The following is a 22,284-nucleotide window of genomic DNA, read 5'->3' as shown; positions in this document are numbered from 1 at the left end:
TAAAATGAACTTGATGTTTCATGCACATGTATTGTAGCTGAATATCTAAGGTGCATTTGATAATCTATACATGGATAAAGGAAGTGTCTGCATGTTATGAATGGCTGGATGGCTAGTGTCAATGCTTAATTTATTTCCAGGGCTTTTTTCCTTTCCATGGAGATTTGCCACTTTAAAAAAAACAGACTACTTTTCAAATAGCTAGATTACCAAAGCAACCAGGTTTGATGGTTTTCAAAAATTGCAAATCAATGCCCAACTAACCATTTCCATAAATAACATAACAGTTCAAAAAGGAATAACTTAGTTTTGTTCAGGAGAGTGGAGTGCAGCAAATGTAGCTATAAAATGTCTGTTAAATTTGGTAAATCAATGTGTAAAGTTGTTCAACTAAGATATCGAATGAACGTAAAAGACGCTAATGGTAACCTGGCAACACAAAAACCTCCCTGACCAATCAAGGGCTTCGCTCAGCGTATTAATAGCATCAAATAGGAAGCCTAGCTAGTTAGTTGTTTTAAAAATCCAAGGCTGCCAATGCTGTGGTATTTGAAGCACGATTATTGGTAAATATGTTGTATTCTAATTTGTATTGATTCATCTGAAGCTAGCTTGGTTTCTGTGAATAGATAAGGTACATTGTAGTGCGACATTGTCGAGGGCTGTTCAGTCAATTGATCTTCCATTTATAAGAAGGCGTTTCTTTAGTTAATGCGTAGCTACAAGCGCTGAAATTTTAGTTTGACACACGAGGGGATTAATTGAAGTCTCCGCACGAATGCTCAGTTAACATCTTATTCTTGTGCAATTTGAATGCCTTGAGAAGATATTTATAACCGTATGTATATTTTTCATATTAGCTAATTCAGTGTTTGTGTGTTCCCTTTTGCTAGCTAAATCCTTGGTCATCTATATCCTTGCAAACCAAACTGTTTGACGTGCCTGTTTGTGAGATATAACGTTACATTTTAGGCTCGCGAGCAGTTAACTTATTACATGTTTAGTTTATACATTTTACAGGCTGTAGCTGCCTATCTTGTGTATGAAACTATTATTTTTTTATTATTATTTTTTACATAGTTTGCTTTTGCTTGAAGTGCTTTTTACTAGATACTTTTACAGTTGTCTGCCAGGTATAGTATCTGGCTGGCTGGTATGCAGCACGAGCCAGTACTGCCGATTTTCAGATTCAACTACACTGACGCTTGTTGTAAAACAAACATTAACTAGGCAGTCAATTTGTAATATTGAATTGTTGCTGTTATTCATGGATTCATTCTTTCCCCAAATGTAAATACTTCGCAGATGTATTATAATAATCCCACACCCCGAAATTAAATGTACATTGTTACGTTAGGTTTAACATTGAAAGTATTTCATTGCTTTATTATTTAAAAAAATTAAGCACTATGTTCGCGACATCCAAAATATTGCTCTCGGAGCACTTTTTTATTTCCCTCTACTACTTGGTTAGCTAGTTCTCGAATGAAAGCATGTTGTCTGACTGTTCTAGAAATTCAGGGAGGTATTATTTAGTAGATTAACGTGAGTTGCACAATAATTTTTTTTAATTATTATTTTTTACATGTATCGTGATCATTCTGCATTTCATTACTGCTATTTGTAATCAAGGTGTCATGAATGACCACCATGCTCATGTCATAATTGGCACACCATCTATTTGGTTTGACGTAACCGTAATTATTTATATTATTATAGCTAGCCTACATCAGTGATATATCATGCCCAAGTCATCACAAAGGCAGGAATTCCAGTGCATTCTGTTTTGGCATCTCATCCCAGACAAATGCATGTTCCGTGGTTTCAGAAACTACTGTAATTTTCTTGTATCTCAAACTAATTGTGCTTTTTCTTCACCTTTTCTGTCCTAGTTAATTTAAATACACTTAGGAGATGGCTAACAAGGCAGAGTCCACTATGAGCACTAGTGAGAGTGTGTCCCACAGCGTGCTGAGCTGGGACCAGGTGAGCCGTCTTAATGAGGTCCTGACAGAGGTGGTGCCTGTCCATGGCCGAGGGAACTTCCCCACTTTGGAGGTGCGGCTGAAGGACATTGTGCAGATGGTGCGCACCCGGCTGCAGCTAAGGGGGATTAAAGTGAAAGACGTCCGTCTGAACGGCTCTACAGCCAGCCACGTGCTGGTGCAGGACATTGGCTGGAGCTACAAGGACCTGGACGTCATCTTCAGGGTGGACCTGCCCCAGGAGTCAGGGTTCCAGCTGGTCAAAGATGTGGTGCTGGGCACCCTGCTGGACTTCCTCCCTGAGGGGGTGAACAAGGAGAAGATCACCCCCATGACTCTGAAGGAGGCCTACGTTCAGAAGCTGGTCAAGGTGTACACTGAGCAGGACCGCTGGAGCCTCATCTCCCTCTCCAACAACAATGGACGCAATGTGGAGCTCAAATTTGTGGACTCTATCCGCCGGCAGTTTGAGTTCAGCGTGGACTCGTTCCAGATCGTGCTGGACTCACTGCTCACCTACTACGACTTTTCGCCGGAGAACCCCATGTCTCGCCACTTCCACCCCACCGTGGTGGGCGAGAGTGTGTACGGGGACTTTGGCGCGTCTCTGGACCACCTCATGAACAAGCTGATTGCCACCAAGCGGCCAGAGGAGATCCGTGGCGGGGGCCTGCTCAAGTACTGCAACTTGCTGGTAAGAGACTTCCGGCCCACCTCGGAGGAGGAGTTCAAGGGCCTGGAGCGCTACATGTGCTCCCGCTTCTTCATTGACTTCCCCGACATTGGCGAGCAGCAGCGCAAGCTGGAGGCCTACCTGCAGAGTCACTTTGTGGGCGAGGAGAAGAGCAAGTATGACTACCTCATGATCCTGCGGCGTGTGGTCAACGAGAGCACGGTGTGCCTCATGGGCCACGAGAGGCGGCAGACCCTCAACCTCATCTCACTGACAGCCTTCAGGGTGCTGGCTGAGCAGAACGCCATTCCCGACGCCTCTAGCGTCACCTGCTACTACCAGCCGGCACCCTACGTCCGAGACCACAACTTTAGCAACTACTACGTGGCCTCGTGTAACCAGAACATTCCAACATGGCTGCCATGTAACTGAAAAACACACGCACACAACGGAAGACTGCTGCTTTGAGGAAAAAATATGAAAAAAAATTTGATAAATAGGCCCCCCCCTCCCCATAAACATAAATTGGGCCATACCTGGGATTTCCCTCTGGTCATAAAGGATCTATTTAAATGGATAAGTGGTTTGTTTGTTTTTTGGACTCCCTTCTCCTTTCTCATTCCTTATCTACAGAGGTGTCAAGATAATTTGATCCAAAGTGATATTTAAGTGTTATTTGGATTCATGTTATTTTGCCTTTTTTCATATTGCAATGTTTTTGTCCCCCCCCCCTTTTTTTCCCTAATCTGAGTTTCGAATTAACGTCCTGATTCAATAATGTGTTGTCCTTGGTGCCTTACTGTCTTTCTTCCCCTGATGTTAAGTATATTTGGTCCATCTTAATAGAAGGGGGGGGAATTGTGTATTTGGGTTGTGTGTATTTAAGAAATGTGAAAAAAGACTGGTGGTGCAGAATGTTATTTGTGTAGTGACCAAAAATGAGCATAAAAAAAAAAAAGTGAAATGATTCCTGAGCTGACATGGATGTTTAGCTTCCTGATGCGCAGTAGGGGTTTGCTCATCAGTGTTTGGGGATTTTTCTATTAGTGAGATGACTGTCTTCATTTCCTTTAGAAGGCATCCAAGGTAAAAGGGAGGCAAAGGAACTGCTCATTTTGTTTTAAATCAAAGGTGTAAATTGGGAAAGTCATATTACCAGCACAGCAGTGTTCTCTAGCGGCCAGAGTGCCTGTGCCGTGTAGACTTTGTAGAGAAGAATGTGTGAATTGTATTTTCCACTGAATGTTGGTGACAGCCTCCGAAATCTGTTTAGCCCTTTTTCTTTTTTAGAACTTTATTCAGTCAAGACTGGATTTGAGTGTATACTATGTAGGGTGTAAAGTAGCTTCCTCTCCTTGTGTCCTCTCCTCCATGCAACAGGTCAAATAGAACTGTAGAAAGCCTATCCAAACCTTTCGCCTGTTTGTGCTTGAAAGGAGACTAGGAGAGGACACCATGAATGAGTATTGACAAGCACCCCCATACAGTGACTGTTTGGGCCTTTATTTGCCCTCCGATCTGGGCTAATGTATGTTGTGGGGAGTTACTATTTTCTTTTAAACTTCTTCCAAATTGTCAGTGTTCATAGTCCACCTGGTGGGTTCTATACTGTAGGCTCATTCAGAGGGCAGGACAGGGCCTTCCTCTCTTCGTGGAATCTAATCTGAGAGGCAGGGAGCTACTGTCCCGTTCCTTAAAAGGAGCCCCACTTGGCAGGGTCTGGAGCCCCTTGCAGGCTTCGCAATGGCTGAAATGGGATCCCAGTCTGGTGCAGGCTACCCAATAGCTTTAACAGCAGTTTATAATTATTGTGGGAGGGTAAGGAAGAGGGTTGTGTGTCACTGCCCCCTTACATGTGCGAGGACTTACTCACTTTCCGCTCCACTCTCCACCACCCTCTAAGGGTTTGCTGGGGGCAGGTGTGAACTGTTTTCTGGTCATGGGAGGACAGGGGAACATGACTGCTCGTCTAGCACATTCAACGAAATGTAAATGTCAAATTCCGTTTTCAATTTAGACCTCACGCTTTTTGATTTATATGGCAGAAGTTGTACTCAGATCTACGACAGGCATCCCAGTCCCCCTTCAAACTTTAAACCCCGTTTAGAAATTGCCCCCTACCATCTCCCTTTCGACTGACCTCTCCATTATAATTTAGTCCAGTAAGCCAACTGTTCTCTAAGTGTTTCTGTCCAACCAAACCCAGGGAATAACTTCTGCAAACCTAATGTGTACTTCCAGAAAAGGGGTAGGATGTGGTTCTGCCCTGTTCACAGGGGTGGGGGTGATTTTTGGGGGGTGGTCAGCCAGCATGGTCTTCTCTGGAGCTATCACACCCCTGGCTCAGGGCACGTTGAGCTGGCTCAGCAGCCCAAAACAAAACGTAGACACTGCTTTTAACCTGGGTTAGCCTTAGCTTACATTTAGTCACCATGTGGGCACATTCAGTGTGGGGACACATTCAGTGTGGGCCAAAGTCTGAACCAGCAACTGAAGTGCCTTCATATTTTGGCAGGATTTGTTTTTGGGAGGTGGGGAGAGGGGTAGAAGAGGAAATTGGCTCAGTTTGCAATATTTTCTTTTTTGCTTTTTTGGAGGGGTGGGTTTGGTGTCATTTGCATTGGGTAGAAATTGTCATTTATGGGTTTAGACACTGGCATTGAATTACGGATATAGGCTTTTTTTTTACGTGAAGTTATTTTTCTTCCTAAACCCAACCCCAAAACATCTGTAATTTGGCTGTCTAGTCATTCCAGTATTTCTTTGTCATGCTGTATGCATTTTAGCCCCCTTACCCCCTTCAATTTATCCAAACCAAAGCAACACTGACAGGTAGTGCATGATAACTGAGGTCAAATGACTTGTACACCCCACTCTATGGAAGCACTTTAGAGGCCTTGACTTACTCAACCCAGCTAGCGGAGAGTGTACATGAACATGCGCTCTGAAGGAATCTGAATGTGGGAGGTGAGCTGGTTCTCAGGGAGGTAAAATGTGTTGAAGGGCTGTTTCTATACTTCTTGGGGGGTGGGGTGTGAACTTTCTGAACCTGTTTTTGTATTGTGCCACCAGATTCCTATATTTGGTATGACTCCCTCTGGTGTATATTAGAGATCTGTGTCTGTCTTTCTCTCTGTGCTGAGACCATTTTTTAAAAGCTTGTGGCATTTGGAGCAGGTGGTCTTCAAACTTGGTTTTGTGTGGGGGTTTTTTCACGGCATTGCTTAATTGATTAACTTCATTCAGGTGGAAAGTCCCCTTGTCTTGCTTTATTCAGGTGAGACGCCATCTCTAATGGAGAGACGCTCAGTCATTCCCAGATATGTTTACCACCATGCAAAGTGATGAATCAATTAAGCTTTGAGCCAGAACCAGCAGCCCATTTAGCGCTACACAACCAGGGCTGAAGACCTACTGATATTGAATGGGTGTAAATCCTGTATCTTTCACTACCTGTCCCTTACCCTGCCTGAATGTGTTAAGTGTCCTTTTCCAAAGAGCAAGTCTTATCTTTTTTGGAACGTGACCGTTGACTCTTTACTATTTTTGCATTGAGTTTTGGCATTTGCAGCAGATACTTTGTTTGTATATGTGGGTTAAGTGAAAGATAATTCTTGCTGTGTGTGAGGTCTTGCATTCTGTCTGCTTTGATTGACTGCAATGGTGAGGACTTTGATTATCATACTCATTTCTCAGCACTTTTACCTCACTAGTTTTTCCTTTTTGGATCAGAAATGTTTGAAGAGGGGGAAAAAAATAAATAAAGTTTGAACCCCACATCTGTTGTCCTAGTAATGGTGTTACTATTGAGTTCTGTTCATTCTTACCATTTTAAAAGCACAATGCAAAGGTTTTAAAACATTTGGATGCACTTTAGTTAATATCAATGGGGACATTGTGTGCGTGCCTTTGGCTTTGTAGTAGTGTGCACGAAGGCAATAGCCAAGATTAGTTTTTCTCAACATGAAGTAAATCAATTTGTTGACTGTATCCTTTATTATCATTATAGGACTAAAGCTTGAGGTTGACCAAGTAGCTTAATTATTATGGCCTCCCACTTGTCACCACTACTTTCACTGACCGTCACCTTGCTGCACTATTTCTGCATGCTCCCTGCCATTATGAATAAACCAATCTGTCTTGACCACAATAAGGAAATGGTTACTAATTCCAACTACATACAGGCTTAGGCCTTATTCCCAACTTTGTTTAGAAAAGTTGACGGCGTCAATATTTTCAAATGGGTGGAACATTGTTTTCCTAACATGCTATTTTCGATTACTTCAAAGCATCTGGGCCTAACTCACTAGACATCAGTATTCACTCAACAGAGAGGTCAGGAGAATCTCGTTTCAGCTGCAATGGTATTCTAGTGCTTTCATACTGTGAACCTGATCAATCACACTACCTTTTTGTGAGGTTGGAGTTGAACAGGCTAAAGTGTTTGTTCAAACTATGCATCTGTACGTAATGCTTTTCACATAGACCACTCATTTTCCACTCTAGGTGGAAACTTCAAGCGTAGACACTGAATCACACTGCGCTGCCATTCAGAAGGTGATTTATCTGCTGGGAATTACTCATGGTGTAACCTAAGTGACGCAGCTGTGTCCCCTGCACAATATCTGAACCACTTTTTCCATCTGTCATTGCCGTAAACCGAGGCACTCTGTCATGCTGTATAAATATAATTCTTCCTCTCTGACTAGTGAATTGATCAAATAACCATCTCCCATATTTCGAGTCGTTCAAGTGTAAATCAGACTCCACTTGCATATGATGAATATCTATCAACATGCTGACGGCATTGTGACATCCCTGCTGTGCTATCTAAACATGAACAAATAGTCTTGAAAGCCCTGTGGTGGACTGGCTCAATCTGTAATATCTTTAAATAGCCTCTACTGAATTCTACGGCACGCTTTACTCTGTGGTGGTGTCCTCAGTATAAAAGCATGCCTGTCGTGCTCTAAAGGCTTCCTCGACTAGGTGTTAAATCTCTCATTTCCTGTGTGCGTCAGTGGCCACGTAGAGAGAGGTGACAGGTTGCCAGGGGATTGGAGGGGGAGGGTGGACATTCAGGCACACAATGCGTCCCTCCCAGGTCCCTGGGCAGCCCAATAGACAATCGCCATCAGAAACACACCAAAAAATAAACAGGCCAGTGTATGGCCAGGCAAAACAATGCATGATTTCTGGAATACTGCAGATAGAAATATGCAGGGAGAGACAATGAAAAGGCAGCAGCAGCAGAATGCTTAGAGGGTGAGGAAGGGGGCGAGAGACCCCATCGGGACAGGGCCACAATGAACCTGAGTGTCCTCTCTGCTATAGACATTCTCTCATACACACAAGCACATACACAATGTAATTTATCCTAAAAGCTACAGTATCTCTCTCCCTTCTCTGCTTTACTTATCATCCTTGATCATCAAATTGTCTGAGTATTAATGGGGTGTATACAGTATGTGAGTAACATCAACTTTAATCAGCCACAGAGCTAATTAGTTACCTATGGCCCAGAGACCTCAGATACAAATCCAGTTAGCACCTATCACATCTGTTTTATAGGGGGCGATGACATGACGGATTGTGTTTGTTGTGCTTGATGCGAACACCACTCCTGGCCTGTCCACGTAGTAGGCTCAAAGTCAGGACAAGTTCAGAAAAGGGGGAATAGATTCAGGTTAACACTGCCCCCAGGACTACTTTTGTAGCAGAGGCTATGTAATTCTGGTCTGCATGGAGCAGCGTAAAACACTGATCCAGTGTGCTAGTGTGTGAAAGGGGGAAGAATAAAAGTGTTACCCCTTTTATCTTAATCCCGAGTCAGAGTGACTGTGCAACATCCTAAAGCATCCTCCTGACTCCGCAGGCCTGTCGTGTCCTGTGTCACTAACTTCTGAGAACTCTAGCAGCTTGAGCAAACTGTCCCTCCCGTTCAGGAAATGGACAAGCTGCGCAAACATCACCCATTTCCCCACAGCAACAACAGCCCTGAAGCAAGGAGTGGAGAGGAGACATAAGAGGAGACATACTGAAGGTCCTGAGAAACAGGTGATGGGTGGAGGGGGGGTCGCCGAAGACAGATGCCACTGTGGTTGAAACAGAGAGAGCAAGTGAGAAAGAGAGAGCTGATTGCATGTCTGCATGTTTCCGGTGGAGTAATTTCTCAGAAGCACTCCTATTCTTATTTCACCATATGACCCCCTCCCCTAGCCCCACTCACACTTCCAGATATACACAGAGTGTACAAAACATTAGGAACACCTTCCTAATATTGAGTTTCGCCCTCTTTTGCCCTCAGAACAGCCTCAATTCGTCGGGGCATGGACTCCACAAGGTGTTGAAAGCGTTCCACAGGGATGCTAGCCCATGTTGAGTCCAATGATTCTCACAGTTGTGTCAAGTTGGCTGGATGTCCTTTGGGTGCTGGACCATTCTTGATACACATGGGAAACTGTTGAGAGTGAAAAACCCAGCAGCGTTGCAGTTCAAACCGGTGCGCCTGGCACCTACTACAGTACCGTAAACTGTTCATAGGCACTTACATTTTGGCACACATGCATCTATCAAATGTCTTAAAAATCCTTGTTTAACCTGTCTCCTCCCCTTCATCTACACTGATTGAAGTGGATTTAACAAGTGACATCAATAAGGGATCATAGCTTTCACTTGGATTCACCTGGTAAGTCTATGTCAGGGAAAGAGCAAGTGTTCCTATTATTTTGTGCACTCAGTGTATGTGAGTATAGAAAATGCATATGATCTGTGTATTCCTAACAATGACTTTTATGTACAGTACCAGTCAAAAGTTTGGACACCTACTCACTCAAGGGTTTTTCTTTATTTTGACTATTTCCTACATTGTAGAATAAATGATGAAATAACACATATGGAATCATGTAGTAACCAAAAACGTGTTAAACAAATCCAAATATATTTGAGATTCTTCAAAGTAGCCACACTTTGCCTTGATGACAGCTTTGCACACTCTTGGCATTCTCTCAACCAGCTTCATGAGGTAGTCACCTGGAATGCATTTCAATTAACAGGTGTGCCTTATTAAAAGTTAATTTGTGGAATTTCTTTCCTTAATGCGTTTGAGCCAATCAGTTGTGTTGTGACAAGGTAGGGGGGATATACAGAAGATGGTATTTTTCCAAAATAAGTCCATATAATGGCAATAACAGCTCAAATAAGCAAAGACAAACATCAGTCCATCATTACTTTATTACATGAAGGTCAGTCAATACGGAAAATGTCAGGTTTCATCAAGTGCAGTCGCAAAAACCATCAAGCACTATGATGAAACTGGCTCTCATGAGGACCGCCACAGGGAAGGAAGACCCAGAGTTACCTCTGCTGCAGAGGATATGTTCATTAAAGTTACCAGCCTCAAAAATCGGCAAATTAACTGCACCTCAGATTGCATCCCAAATAAATGCTTCACAGAGTTTCAAGTAACAGAAACATCTCAACATCAACTGTTCAGAGGAGACTGCATGAATCAGACCTTCATGGTCGAATTGCTGCAAATAACCCACTACTAAAAGGACACCAATAAGAAGAAGACTGGCTTGTTCCAAGAAACACGAGCAATGGACATTAGACCGGTGGAAATGTGTACTTTGGTCTGATGAGTCCAAATTTGAGATTTTTGGTTCCAACCGCCATGTCTTTGTGGGACGCAGAGTAGGTGAGCGGATGATCTCCGCATGTGTGGTTCCCACCGTGAAACATGGAGGATGTGTGATGGTGCTTTGCTGGTGACACTGTCTGTGATTTATTTAGAAATTAAGGCACACTTAACCAGCATGGCTACCACAGAATTCTGCATCAATACGCTCTCCCATCTGGTTTGTGTGGGACTATCATTTGTTTTTCAACAGGACAATGACCCAAGAAGGAGAGTGATGGAGTGCTGCATCAGATGACCTGGCCTCCACAATCACCCGACCTCAACCCTATTGAGATGGTTTGGGATGAATTGGACCACAGAGTGAAGGAAAAGTAGCCAACAAGTGCTCAGCATATGTGGTAACTGTTGGAAAAGCAGTTCAGGTGAAGCTGGTTGAGAGAATGCCAAGAGTGCAAAGCTGCCATCAAGGCAAAGAGTGGCTACTTCGAAGAATCTAAAATATATTATTTATTTATTTTTATTTAACTCGGCAAGTCAGTTAAGAACAAATTCTTATTTACAATGACGGTCTACCAAAAGGCAAAAGACGGGGGCTGGGATTAAAAATAATAATAAAAAATAATAAAAATATAGGACAAAACACACATCACGACAAGAGAGACACCACAACACTACATAAAGACAGACCTAAGACAACAACACGACAACACAGTATGGTAGCAACACACCATGGTAGCAACACATGGTAGCAGCACAAAACATGGTACAAACATTATTGGGCACATTAACAGCACAAAGGGCTAGAAGGTAGAGACAACAATACATCACGCAAAGCAGCCACAACTGTCAGTAAGTGTCCATGATTGAGTCTTTGAATGAAGAGATTGAGATAAAACTGTACTTTTTGGGTGTTTGTTGCAGCTCGTTCCAGTCGCAGCTAGCTGCAGCGAACTGAAAAGACGAGTGAACCAGGGATGTGTGTGCTTTGGGGACCTTTAACAGAATGTGACTGGCAGAACGGGTGTTGTATGTGGAGGATGAGGGCTGCAGTAGATATCTCAGACAGGGGGGAGTGAGGCCTAAGAGGGTTTATAAATAAGCATCAACCAGTGGGTCTTGCGACGGGTATACAGAGATGACCAGTTTACAGAGGAGTATAGAGTTGCAGTGATGTGTCCTATAATGAGCATTGGTGGCAAATCTGATGGCCAAATGGTAAAGAACATCTAGCCGCTCGAGAGCACCCTTACCCGCTGATCTATAAATTATGTCTCCGTAATCTAGCATGGGTAGGATAATCTGAATCAGGATTAGTTTGGCAGCTGGGGTGAAAGAGGAGCGATTACGATAGTTTTGTCTTCACTATTATTCTACAATGTAGAAAATAGTAAAAATAAAGAAAAACCCTTGTGTCCAAACTTTTGACTGTGTGTGTGTGAAAGTGTGTGCCCATCTTATATCCCTCTGCCTCTGAGGGCATGTGATGTTGGATATGAGCGTGGCCACCATACTGTTCATTCTCCAACATCCTGTTCCCATTACCTCTTGGATAGGAGTTTGAAACAGGCTCCTATCAACACGTTTGATGCTCTTCCAGGCAAATAAGAAATATGTTATTTCTCTTTCTCTGCCTCAGACAAACATATTTCTCCAGCATCTACCAGCGCCACGGAGTGATGCTAGATTAAAGAACAGGCCAAGTGGATGGATGTGAGATAACGCAGGCTTGATTCTTGATACTGTGACAATCCTCATATTCTTCTGTCCTTTACCCCGTACTGACTGTGTGTGTGTGTTAAATCCTTAAGAGCAGATATGCACCCATAACATAATAATACAATACCCATCCAAGTGAATCAGTTTATTAAGCTAGACATATCTGCTGTTTTTCGCATGAGCCGTCTCTCAATCCACTGCATCCGCCTATGTCAGCCTTTTGAACCTGCGGTGGAAAGTGTCAGAGCTACAGCGCTGTTTGTCAGACCAGGAGACAGTCTTCTAAAACGTCAGTACCATCGAACGGTTTGGCTAACTAGCTAAGGTGTTCTCTGTTTTGCTCTACGACAAAGTTCTTCTGAAAGTAACCTGGTACTGCTTTAAAAGATAAGTTCACAGCCATACGTCATTTCTTTTAAATACTGCTTGACTTGACCAATACGGTTGCAGACTTAAGACTATAATTATTTTAGGAGATTGAATTAATTATGTATGCATTTGCTGTGCTGCTCCCAGAGGCCAATTCCAGGAGATTCCATTCAAAAAGGGTTGATTCTGTACTGGGTAGTTCTCTCTCTGGCCCTCTTTCTTTCTTTACCAGACAATCTTTGATGAATGGGTCGTTAAAGTAACATTAGTCAGTGTTTGTGTGTGTCTCCAACATGAAACAGCGCAGATATTTCAGAGGAGTAATTCTTGGCTGCGCTCATGGACAGAAATGTGCATTGGTGAGCCTTTGACTACATGCTTTACAATCAAGGCCAAGGTCACTTGTAGGTCTCATCCACTCTGTGTGCTACAGAAGTGTGGTTCGATGGTGATCTGTTCAAATGCTATTCTCCTGAGCGTGTATAACTGTAAGTAATTACTGGTATGGACATTGTGTATATGGGGTCATTGTGAAGTCAGGTTTGGTCTCTTCAGTGGAGTCTGTATAAATCCAACATCAAAGATAGTAAGATGTAATGGACTCAGGCACATGGTGATCATTGACAATCCTGATTGCATCCACATAACAGAGCGTCCATTGGGTCTGAAGTCCTTGACTCAGTGGTCATCAACAGCTACATAGAGAATGGAATGGGCAGCACTTCAAAGGACGAGCTTCGGACCTTAGCCTTCTTCATCCTCCAGTATGGCAAAATCAGTTAAACTGAAAGCCATAAACAGAACACACTTTCTGTGATCAGAAACTAAAAGAGCGTGTCTGTCTCTTAATCCCTGTTAGTGTAACACTGTAGATCCTGCTGCCTGACCTCTCGCTAACCCCCTCCACTGTGGAGAGCAGAGCGAAAGATGGCCAGGTGTGTGTGTCGCTGTGTCCACCACACCATTGTAGCCAACTAATCCCTCAATCACAGAGGGAGGTCTGTGGATGATGGATTTACCCCCTCTCATCATCCCATCCCTCCCTTTCTCTCTCCATCTTCACCTCCATCCAAAGCTATAATTCGGCTTTGATTAATAAATGGATAAAAAAAGATACATGATAAAGGAGGGATGTGTTGAAGGATGGATGGAGGGTTATGGAGAGGGCAGGTAAAAGGACAGGGTGAGAGGAGTGGAGGAGAGGCGAGAGGACAGGTTTTAATCAGAGTGAGACCAACGTCACAGCTTCCTGGAAGAGACAGCTCTTTTCTGTGGAAGACAAGAGAAGTAGAAAACACCTGCTGTTTATCCCGCCACTGCTTATCTGTCACCTTCTCTCTCCATTTATCCCGTTCTTACAGGGTTGTGGGGCCCCAGCACAGAAGTTTGATAGAACTTATTTCTCAGCACATTTTTCAGCACGGACTTGAATAACTGTTAGTCATATATTGAAGTATAGTATGTTCATACATGTTCTCAAACTGAATTACTAGACCCAACAATCCTACACTGAACACAAATCTTAACAAAGTATTTGTAATGTTCCTTGTTGTGATTAATGAGAAGTTATTGTGCTGACAGGTTAGGGTGAGACATGGGGGACATAACGGACCCTTGGCTTTATATCAGAAGGAACTGGCTCAACAACAGTCCAATCAAAGTGCACAAAAACAATGTATGGGTGTATTTCCCAAACACGCACACCCCCTCACAATATGGATCAACAGCAGATCAAATTTCCAAACATGCAACAAGGACAGCATAAATCAGAATGGTACGACTGTTTATTTTCACGTCTTTACCTGAACATTTAAAAACCTCTACATCTTGGCAAAGAATGTATTGAGACGCAGCTCAAATCTCAGATGACTACATACTTTCTCTATGGACCACTAAAACAAGACTAACTTCAGCTGATACTCAACCATAAACTACTGTATAGCCTATACAATGTGTGGCTCTCAATACAGTCTTTTATTCACTAACATGTCTCAGGAAAGTGTGTGTTCAATGACAGAAGAGCAAAGCTGGTATACATTGAAATAATAGCACAATATAACAGAGTAGATAACAAAGGAGAAATCAAGTTAACGTACGTATGAAGAACCTGACTGCATGGCTAACAAAGTTTATTTGGTATTCAGAAAAAAGCAGTAGGTTTGAATGTAGTATAATTATGTTTACGGTATCATTGTGTTTCATGTGAGGCACATTCTAGTTTCCATAAACTTGATAAATGATTTCAACTGTGTGCGTTAAATAAGAAACCGAGTAGATGGAAAGGGATAGTGTGGACACTAGGTTCTGGGACACCTAAAAACAGCTTCACAATTAAGCAGCTTGTGATTGTGAACACATAACCTTCAACCTACCATTTGATGAAGTTGTGCAAAAATAAAACATTTGAAACATGAGTGATGTCTCTTGCCCGCATTCTCACACGTGCAGGATTTTAAGACAGGCCATCAGTGTGTCCTGGGATAGGTTGGCGAGTTCACACAGGCTCCGTCACCGAGAGACCCATTCGTCTGTCCGTCAATCTGTCTGTCATCTGATTATATCGCACTGCTAATAAAAACAATCCTAGGTTCATTAGTATTCAGGCTTCTCAGAGTGTCATCGTCCATCATAATGTCCTTGTGAGGTCCCAGGCAGAGCAAAATCAACTCAAAGTCCACCTAGGCCCACAGGCCCTGGGTGGCTTATAATCTGGTAAAGGAGCTAAACCACAGAGTTCCTGCTGGTCAGAACCAGGAAGTGGAGCCAGTTATGTGACTGTAGATGTAGTGAGTCTAAAATAGTCCTTGGCCTTTGATCTCAGTCAGAGTTCTGATTGGTCCATTCATAGGCTGGAGGAGTGGGCGGGGCGGTAAGCACCATTCACCTAAAATACACAGGGACAACACATACAGTAAATCAAATCAAAAGGGTATTGTCATTATAATGAGGTTAGACGTTTTTCCTATCAGGTTACACACAGCACTGTGTGTGTGCAGTACAGCCGAAAGCATTTTGACTGCAAAATCCAGAGATGTTACCAAAAAAGGCAATGAAAGCATAATGAAAGATATTAAAGAGCCATAGTATAATTCTCTCATTCATTTGTAGGCCTGGTTTGCCTCTGATTTAGTTAGATAACTGCAGTGACAAATGGAGTTTTGAGTAGAACACAAACCTGAATAAATATACAAACCGGCACATTCCAACTAAATGTCTCTGGATAGGAATGACTACTGAGTAAACAACCCTTCTATATAAAGCAGTGGCGGTTGATGCTGTTCAACATTAGGGAGGATGTTTTTTATGAGCATGGCCTTATTTCTATTACAGCATATTGGATGACTGTCATTCATATTCCATTCACCCAGCTCAATGTAACAGTGGTAGGTTTAGGCTACTACATAATACTTGAATTTGCCCTATACCTATCATGAGGTTGCTACAACCTAGCCTACAAATGAAAGTTTATAACGTAGGTGCACAGATCGAGACAAATTGGAGTAATTAAGGTGACAAACATTCAATACCGCCTTGCACACTCTTGCCTGCATCTAGATGATCTGGTGTGTAATCATTAGTCCAAACAAAACAAGAGTTTCATTTTCTTCCATTTAAGAAATATTTTCCAACACAATCAGCGGAATGAATACACCCCTGATCACCCACAGTTCACTTTCATAGCAGCCACATACAGCATTCATCACTCTGCTCATTGTATAATTCCTTCTCGCATCTATGCAGTCTCCTCCTCTCATCGCTTGTGGACTTCAGTACACAACACAACAGCTGTCTGTAAACAGGCACAAAAACCTCTCCAAGCAAAACCTTCATACCATAAACGTTAATCGCTACACAGCCTACATCATTGTCACCATATTAACATTAAAGTCAACAAACTGGAATTAACACATTAGTAAACTCACTACCCGATCCATGTGTACAATCACACAGTACAGTGTACAGCAAGCAGTTGCACCGTCGGGCCCCAGTGGTAATAAATGAATAAAACTAAAAGCGAACCTGGACTTGGAAGCGTTGCGGTGTTGGATAGCCTTAGCCAGCTAGCTAACATAAAAAGCATTCCTCTCCGAGTGAGGTTGTTGAGCTGGGTAAATTAGCTGCATTAGCTACGTATGTGAAATGTAAACTAAGACAAAAATATACAATGAAATATAGCTAGCTCTCCCTCTGCTGCTTCGCCTGAATTGTTAATTAAACTGTTCAACTATTGTCTTTCTCCCTCAGTCAACAACTCACCACACTTTATGCACTGCAGTGCTAGCTAGCTATAACTTTTGCTTTCAGTACTAGATTCATTCTCTGATCTTTTGATTGGATGGACATGACGTTAGTTCATACTGCAAGAGCTCTGATATGTTGGAAGGAAAATAGCAATTCTCCGGCTACACCATGGTGCTACCCTAGAGGGTGCTGTTTAGACTACTGCAAAACAGTGTGTTTTAATCAGTTATTTGGTGATGTGAATATACACTGAGTATAACCCCCCCACCCCTTCTCTCAGAACACCCACAATTTGTCAGGGCATGGACTCTACTAGGTGTCGAAAGCATTCCACAGGGATGCTGGCCCATGTTGACTCCAATGCTTCCCACAGCTGTGTCAAGTTGGCTGGATGTCCTTTGGGTGGTGGACCATTCTTGATACACATGGGAAACTTGAGCGGGAAAAACTCAGCAGCATTGCAATTCTGGCACCTCTGTCTCGTCCCGACACATTCATTAGTATGGGACAGCTGGAGATCTAATTTCAATGTTGCAAATGTCAGAGACAGACAAAGTTTATACAAATCTCCGCTATTGAAAACTAAAGGTTAGTCTAAAAGAAATGGTAGATAACATCTAGATGGTTTTTAGAAATTGCCTAGCTGGGTTGATGAGACAGTGGATTGCGCAGTCAGATGGAAAAGAGTAAATAGCCATTTTAATATCATAGATTTAGCCAGTGGCAACTTGTGGAATAGACACTGGCTGGAATGCGGTTAACCAAATCAGCATTCAGGATTAGATATTTGCGTAGTAGAATCCAATTGCTATAGTTCATTCTTGCATGTTCTACATAGTAGCTGCTTTTGAAAGCAAAAGTCGAAGTGAAAATATTTTTGGCATTGTTCAATTCTATTTTCATAATGGCAAGCTAGGAGTGATGGTTTGGTTAGCTAAACTAGTTGGTCTGTGTGTTTACCACGACAACTACTCTAGCCATCTAATTATCTTGCTAGATACTCCAGTGGATGCTAACCACATTTCTAGTGGCAAATGTGTTCAATTATAGCCATGGTATAAAAGGGATAATCAACTCGGGGCTCTATGGATTCTCTGGAAAATAATGCAACTCCAGCGTGTGGTTGACTATGCCTTACATAGACTGACCAGGTAAAAGCTATGTTATGGAAAGACCAGGTGTTCTTTATGTTTTGTATAAATCACTATAGTTTTATCTAAAAAGGATAACTTTAATGTTTTACTATTTTTAGGTCCTCCCCTTCCTCTGAGGAGCCTGCACTGATATAAAGTAATTTATGGCAGTGTTCTTCTGGTACATTATTGTAACGGTGGACATCTCACTGTTCCCGTTTCTCTCCCTTAGAAAGTGGTAAACAGGCTGGTGCACAATAATACTCTGTCCACAGCCTTGTGGCTAAATCCAAATGGGACCGACGCTTGGATCATTTGAAGGGCTAAAGCCAGCCGCTCTGCAGTTGAAGGCAGATACTGATGCACTCATAGGCCTGGGTAGTGAGGGGAGAGACTGAGCTAGTTACCATAGTTAGCAATAAGAGCCAGATAAGTGCAACACCAACTCAACTAATCTACAGTCAGATAGATCCATAATGGAGCCTCCACTTCAATAAGACATTCCCTACTAAATATAATCTTACCCAGCCGACCCAGGCAAAACAAGGACAATCTAACCCAGCCGACCCAGGCAAAACAAGGACAATCTAACCCAGCCGACCCAGGCAAAACAAGGACAATCTAACCCAGCCGACCCAGGCAAAACAAGGACAATCTAACCCAGCCGACCCAGGCAAAACAAGGACAATCTAACCCAGCCGACCCAAGCAAAACAAGGACAAGATCAGCATAATCAAGCACTCTAGCTTACAAATTAACCAACAACCAAAAAATACAAAAAAAGGAATGATTGCATTGTTTCCCCTCCCTCTGGCTTATGTCAACACAAGATCAAATAAGAGCCATTGTGTTACTCTCATTCCTTTTCAGTTCTGCTTTCCATCTGATTAAGGTTGATAACTCTGGATGACAAATTGAGTAGAACACACAGACTTGTGTAAATATACTAACAGGAATATCAAGTGTTTACACCATTCTTATATGGATAGACGGCAGGTCAGAGTGGGTGTTGTGTCTCAATAAAACATCTGGAAAACAATGGGTACAATAATATCCACGTAGTGAGAAAGACAAAATAAACAAGCTACTTAGTGTCATTGTAAGGGCTTCATCTTAAATACAATACAATATATATTATCTAAGGGCATGCAGTTTACAGGCTATTGTAAAAACAGCCCAGAGGATAGCATACATATTACTCAGGTCAAGGATATAACCATAGAACACAGAGTGGAATGCTCCTAAGCAACATAAACTACTACAACTTCACAGTCCTGGCAATGTGCTGTTTAGGGGAACCCACTTTATGCATTAAAACTTTGACATTAGATAAGGTATGAGAGAGGTCCTCCTCATAGATTCATGACCTTTTGGTCATAGTGCTGTACTTCATTGTCTCACTGTTGGTTGGTCTACGTCTCGCCCCTGCAGTATAATTAGTCAACTGTAGTGTTCCCCATGGTCATTCCCAAAGAGCCGTGTCTCCCGCCTCACGTTTTCAGGGACTATTTTTAGTGAGCAGGCCCAAAGAAACTTCCTATCGCTTTTCAACCACCCTCACTGCTTTTTTAAGGAACAAAAACCTAGATTTAGAAACCATTTAATGACATTTTTGTGATTCTGTGACCAGTAACCTTGGAATAACCCAGGATAAATAATTAAATTAACGTTCAACTAAATAACAATTCCTGTTTCATTTCCAGTGATGGATCACACCCATTACAACAAATTGACCAAACTGCCATCACCATTAAGTTCTTTAGACGTCTTGGGTTTACTCAAAAGTATTTGCAGAACAGTTTGCTGTTTCTTTTTGCAGACAATTGGGTATTTTCAACCTGACAAAAATAGTCTGAAGAAGATAAGTTCCATTTTAAATCGTAACACACAAGTGCAGCACTTAGGATCTGATACAACGTGAGAATATACAGTGCATTCGGAAGGTATTCTGACCCGTTCCCCTTTTAAACATTTTGTTAGCTTACAGCCTTGGTGGTTTCAAACTTCTTCCATTTAAGAATGACGGCGGCCACTGTGTTCTTGGGGACCTTCAATGCTGCCTTCCCCGGATCTGTGCCAATGGACAATTCCTTCGACCTCATGGCTTGGTTTTTGCTCTGACATGCACCATCAACTGTGGGACCTTATATAGACAGGTGTGTGTCTTTCCAAATCATGTCCAATCAATTTAATTTACCACAGGTGGACTCCAAGTTGTAGAAACAAGTCGAGTCTCATAGCGGAGTGTCTGAATACTTATGTAAATAAGTCGTGTTTTAATTGTATTTTTTTTTATACATTTGCAAAGATTTCTAAAAACCTATTTTTGCTTTGTCATTATGGGGTATTGTGTGAAGATTGATGAGGCCAAAAATTGTATTCATTCATTTTAGAATAAGGCTGTAACGTAACAAAATGTGGAAAAAGTAAAGGGGTCTGAATACTTTCCCGAATGCACTGTACGCACAATTCTGAATGCTTGAGTGAATGCTTCCACGTGTGTGTGTGTGTGTGTGTGTGTGTGTGTGTGTGTGTGTGTGCGCGTGTGCATGGAGCCCTGCAGACACAAGTCAACAAGGCTAGTAAAGTAGACAGAGTGGTGTTTGTAGGCCCTCACCCGTGCGTCGTACTCCAGGACGAAGGGGGGGATGTCTATCTGTTCAGGCAGAATACAGGTGAAGAGCTGCTGGAGGGTCTCTACATGATGGACCTTCTCTTTCATCCCTGACACACTGAATCTTGTAAAGAACCAGGTGGACACCTGACACACAGAGAAATGAACATGATAAGATACATCGGGAAACACTGGTAATACTGGAAATAGCAACAACAATGTGTGTGTGGTCTTTGTTAGTCCTGTGTCCGGATTGGGAAACCTGCCCTAAAGGCTCAATTGTAATACTGGTTTGTTTACCAAGCATGGATGCGTTTTGGCTGAAGCATTCCTCTGTGTTTAAGTGGTAGTTTATTGAAACTAATTTACGTCTCCCTAAAAATCCACTTATTAGGTTTGATTGAATATCGCCAATAGACTTCCACTCCACTCTTTAGTAGCTCTGCCTCCCATTCCAAACCGTTTAAATCCATTTACCACAATGCCTAGCCCCATCAGTCATACACACAACTCCTCTAAGATCATGGATCCTTCAAAAATAAATAAAAATCAACCAATTATAATATTGCTACACTGTGAGCCTTGTCCCACCTAAAGGGCTGTGGGCGCCCGTGTGTGTGGAGTCCTGCAGTTCTAGGTCAGAAAAGGTTGTGAACTAGACAGAGCATTGAAAACACAGTGGTGTCAAAGCAGCCAAAGAGATTGTTGCATTGTACATACACTGAATACATATACTGTACGTACAAGGTATTGGTACAGTATATACTGGGGTTGGGGTCAATTTCATTTAAATTCCAGTCAATTCCGAAAGTAAACCAAATTCAAATTTTTTCCTTATTTAAAGTGATTGAAGAGAATTGGAATTTCAGTGTCTTTCCTGAATTGAGATTGACCCCAACCCTAGTATATGGTGGTCCCGTGTGGCTCAGCTGGTAGAGCATGGTGTTTGCAACGCCAGGGTTGTGGGTTCGATTCCCACGGGGGACCAGTACGAAAAAAAAAATGTATGAAATGTATTCACTACTGTAAGTCGCTCTGGATAAGAGCATCTGCTAAATGACTAAAATGTAAATGTAAAAATGATGTACATATCCCAACAATGCTTTGTAGACACTGTAGTATACAGTGCATTCAGAAAATATTCAGACCCCTTGATTTTTTCCACATTTTGCTACGTTGCAGCCTTATTCTAAAATTGATTTTTTTTTTTTTTTATTAAGAAAATCTATCTACACACAATAACAAAGCAAAAACTGGTTTAGAAATCTTAGCAAATGTATTAAAAATGAAAAACATAAATACCTTATTTACACAAGTATTCAGACCCTTTGCTATGAGACTCGAAATTGAGCTCAGGTGCATACTGTTTCCTTTGATCATCTTTGAGATGTTTCTACAACTTGATTGGAATCTACCTGTAAATTCAATTGATTTGGACAGGATTTGAAAAGGCACGCACCTATCTATATAAGGTCCCACAGTTGACAGTGCACGTGAGAGCAATAACCAAGCCATGAGGTCGAAGGAATTGTCTGTAGAGCTCCGAGACAGGATCGTGTCGAGGCACAGATCTGGGGAAGAGTACCAAAACATTTCTGCAGCATTGAAGGTCCCCAAGAACACCGTGGCCTCCCTCAGTCTTAAATGGAAGAAGTTTGGAACCACCAAGACTCGGCCGCCCAGCCAAACTGAGAAATCGTAGGAGAAGGGCCTTGGTCAGAGAGGTGACCATGAACCCGATGGTCACTCTGACAGAGTTCCTCTGTGAAGATTGGAGAACCTTCCAGAAGGACAACCATCTCTGCAGCACTCTACTAATCAGGCCTTTATGGTAGAGTGGCCAGACGGAAGCCACTCCTCAGTAAGGCACATGACAGCCCGCTTGGAGTTTGCCAAAAGGCACCTAAAGG

General features: G+C 42.4%; 2 protein-coding genes across 3 annotated transcripts in view; one reads left to right on the top strand and one right to left on the bottom strand.

The window, feature by feature from the left end:
* Nucleotides 1–485: 485 nt before the first annotated feature.
* On the top strand, nt 486–6,435 carry LOC115161104 (terminal nucleotidyltransferase 5C). Of its 2 annotated transcripts, none has more exons than XM_029711851.1 (2): nt 486–566; nt 1,893–6,435. In XM_029711851.1, exon 2 carries the CDS (start codon nt 1,915–1,917, stop codon nt 3,088–3,090), a length of 1,176 nt encoding a protein of 391 aa, XP_029567711.1. In that variant the 5' UTR covers nt 486–566; nt 1,893–1,914; the 3' UTR covers nt 3,091–6,435. The 2 variants fall into 2 exon arrangements, with proteins under 2 accessions (XP_029567711.1, XP_029567712.1); XM_029711852.1 differs by lacking the exon at nt 486–566 and adding an exon at nt 649–838.
* A 7,716-nt stretch (nt 6,436–14,151) lies between these two features.
* Nucleotides 14,152–22,284, bottom strand: part of LOC115161103 (ganglioside-induced differentiation-associated protein 2) — a 31,416-nt gene continuing 23,283 nt past the window's right edge. The window contains exons 13-14 of the mRNA XM_029711850.1: nt 20,378–20,521; nt 14,152–15,269 (exon numbers count right to left, since the gene is read on the bottom strand). Of these exons, the coding sequence (XP_029567710.1) occupies nt 15,228–15,269; nt 20,378–20,521 (186 nt within the window). The 3' untranslated portion in view covers nt 14,152–15,227. The remainder of the gene's footprint in view (nt 15,270–20,377; nt 20,522–22,284) is intronic.

Source organism: Salmo trutta, chromosome 24 (assembly GCF_901001165.1).
Source record: "Salmo trutta chromosome 24, fSalTru1.1, whole genome shotgun sequence".
Taxonomy (NCBI): Eukaryota; Metazoa; Chordata; class Actinopteri; order Salmoniformes; family Salmonidae; genus Salmo; species Salmo trutta.
The sequence above is the reverse complement of the archived record's forward strand: the minus strand, read 5'-3'. Positions and strand labels throughout refer to the sequence as shown.

What these genes read in the sequence shown, in the direction of transcription:
- LOC115161104 (XM_029711851.1), top strand. Translation starts at nt 1,915, where the DNA reads ATGGCTAACAAGGCAGAGTCCACTATGAGCACTAGTGAGAGTGTGTCC.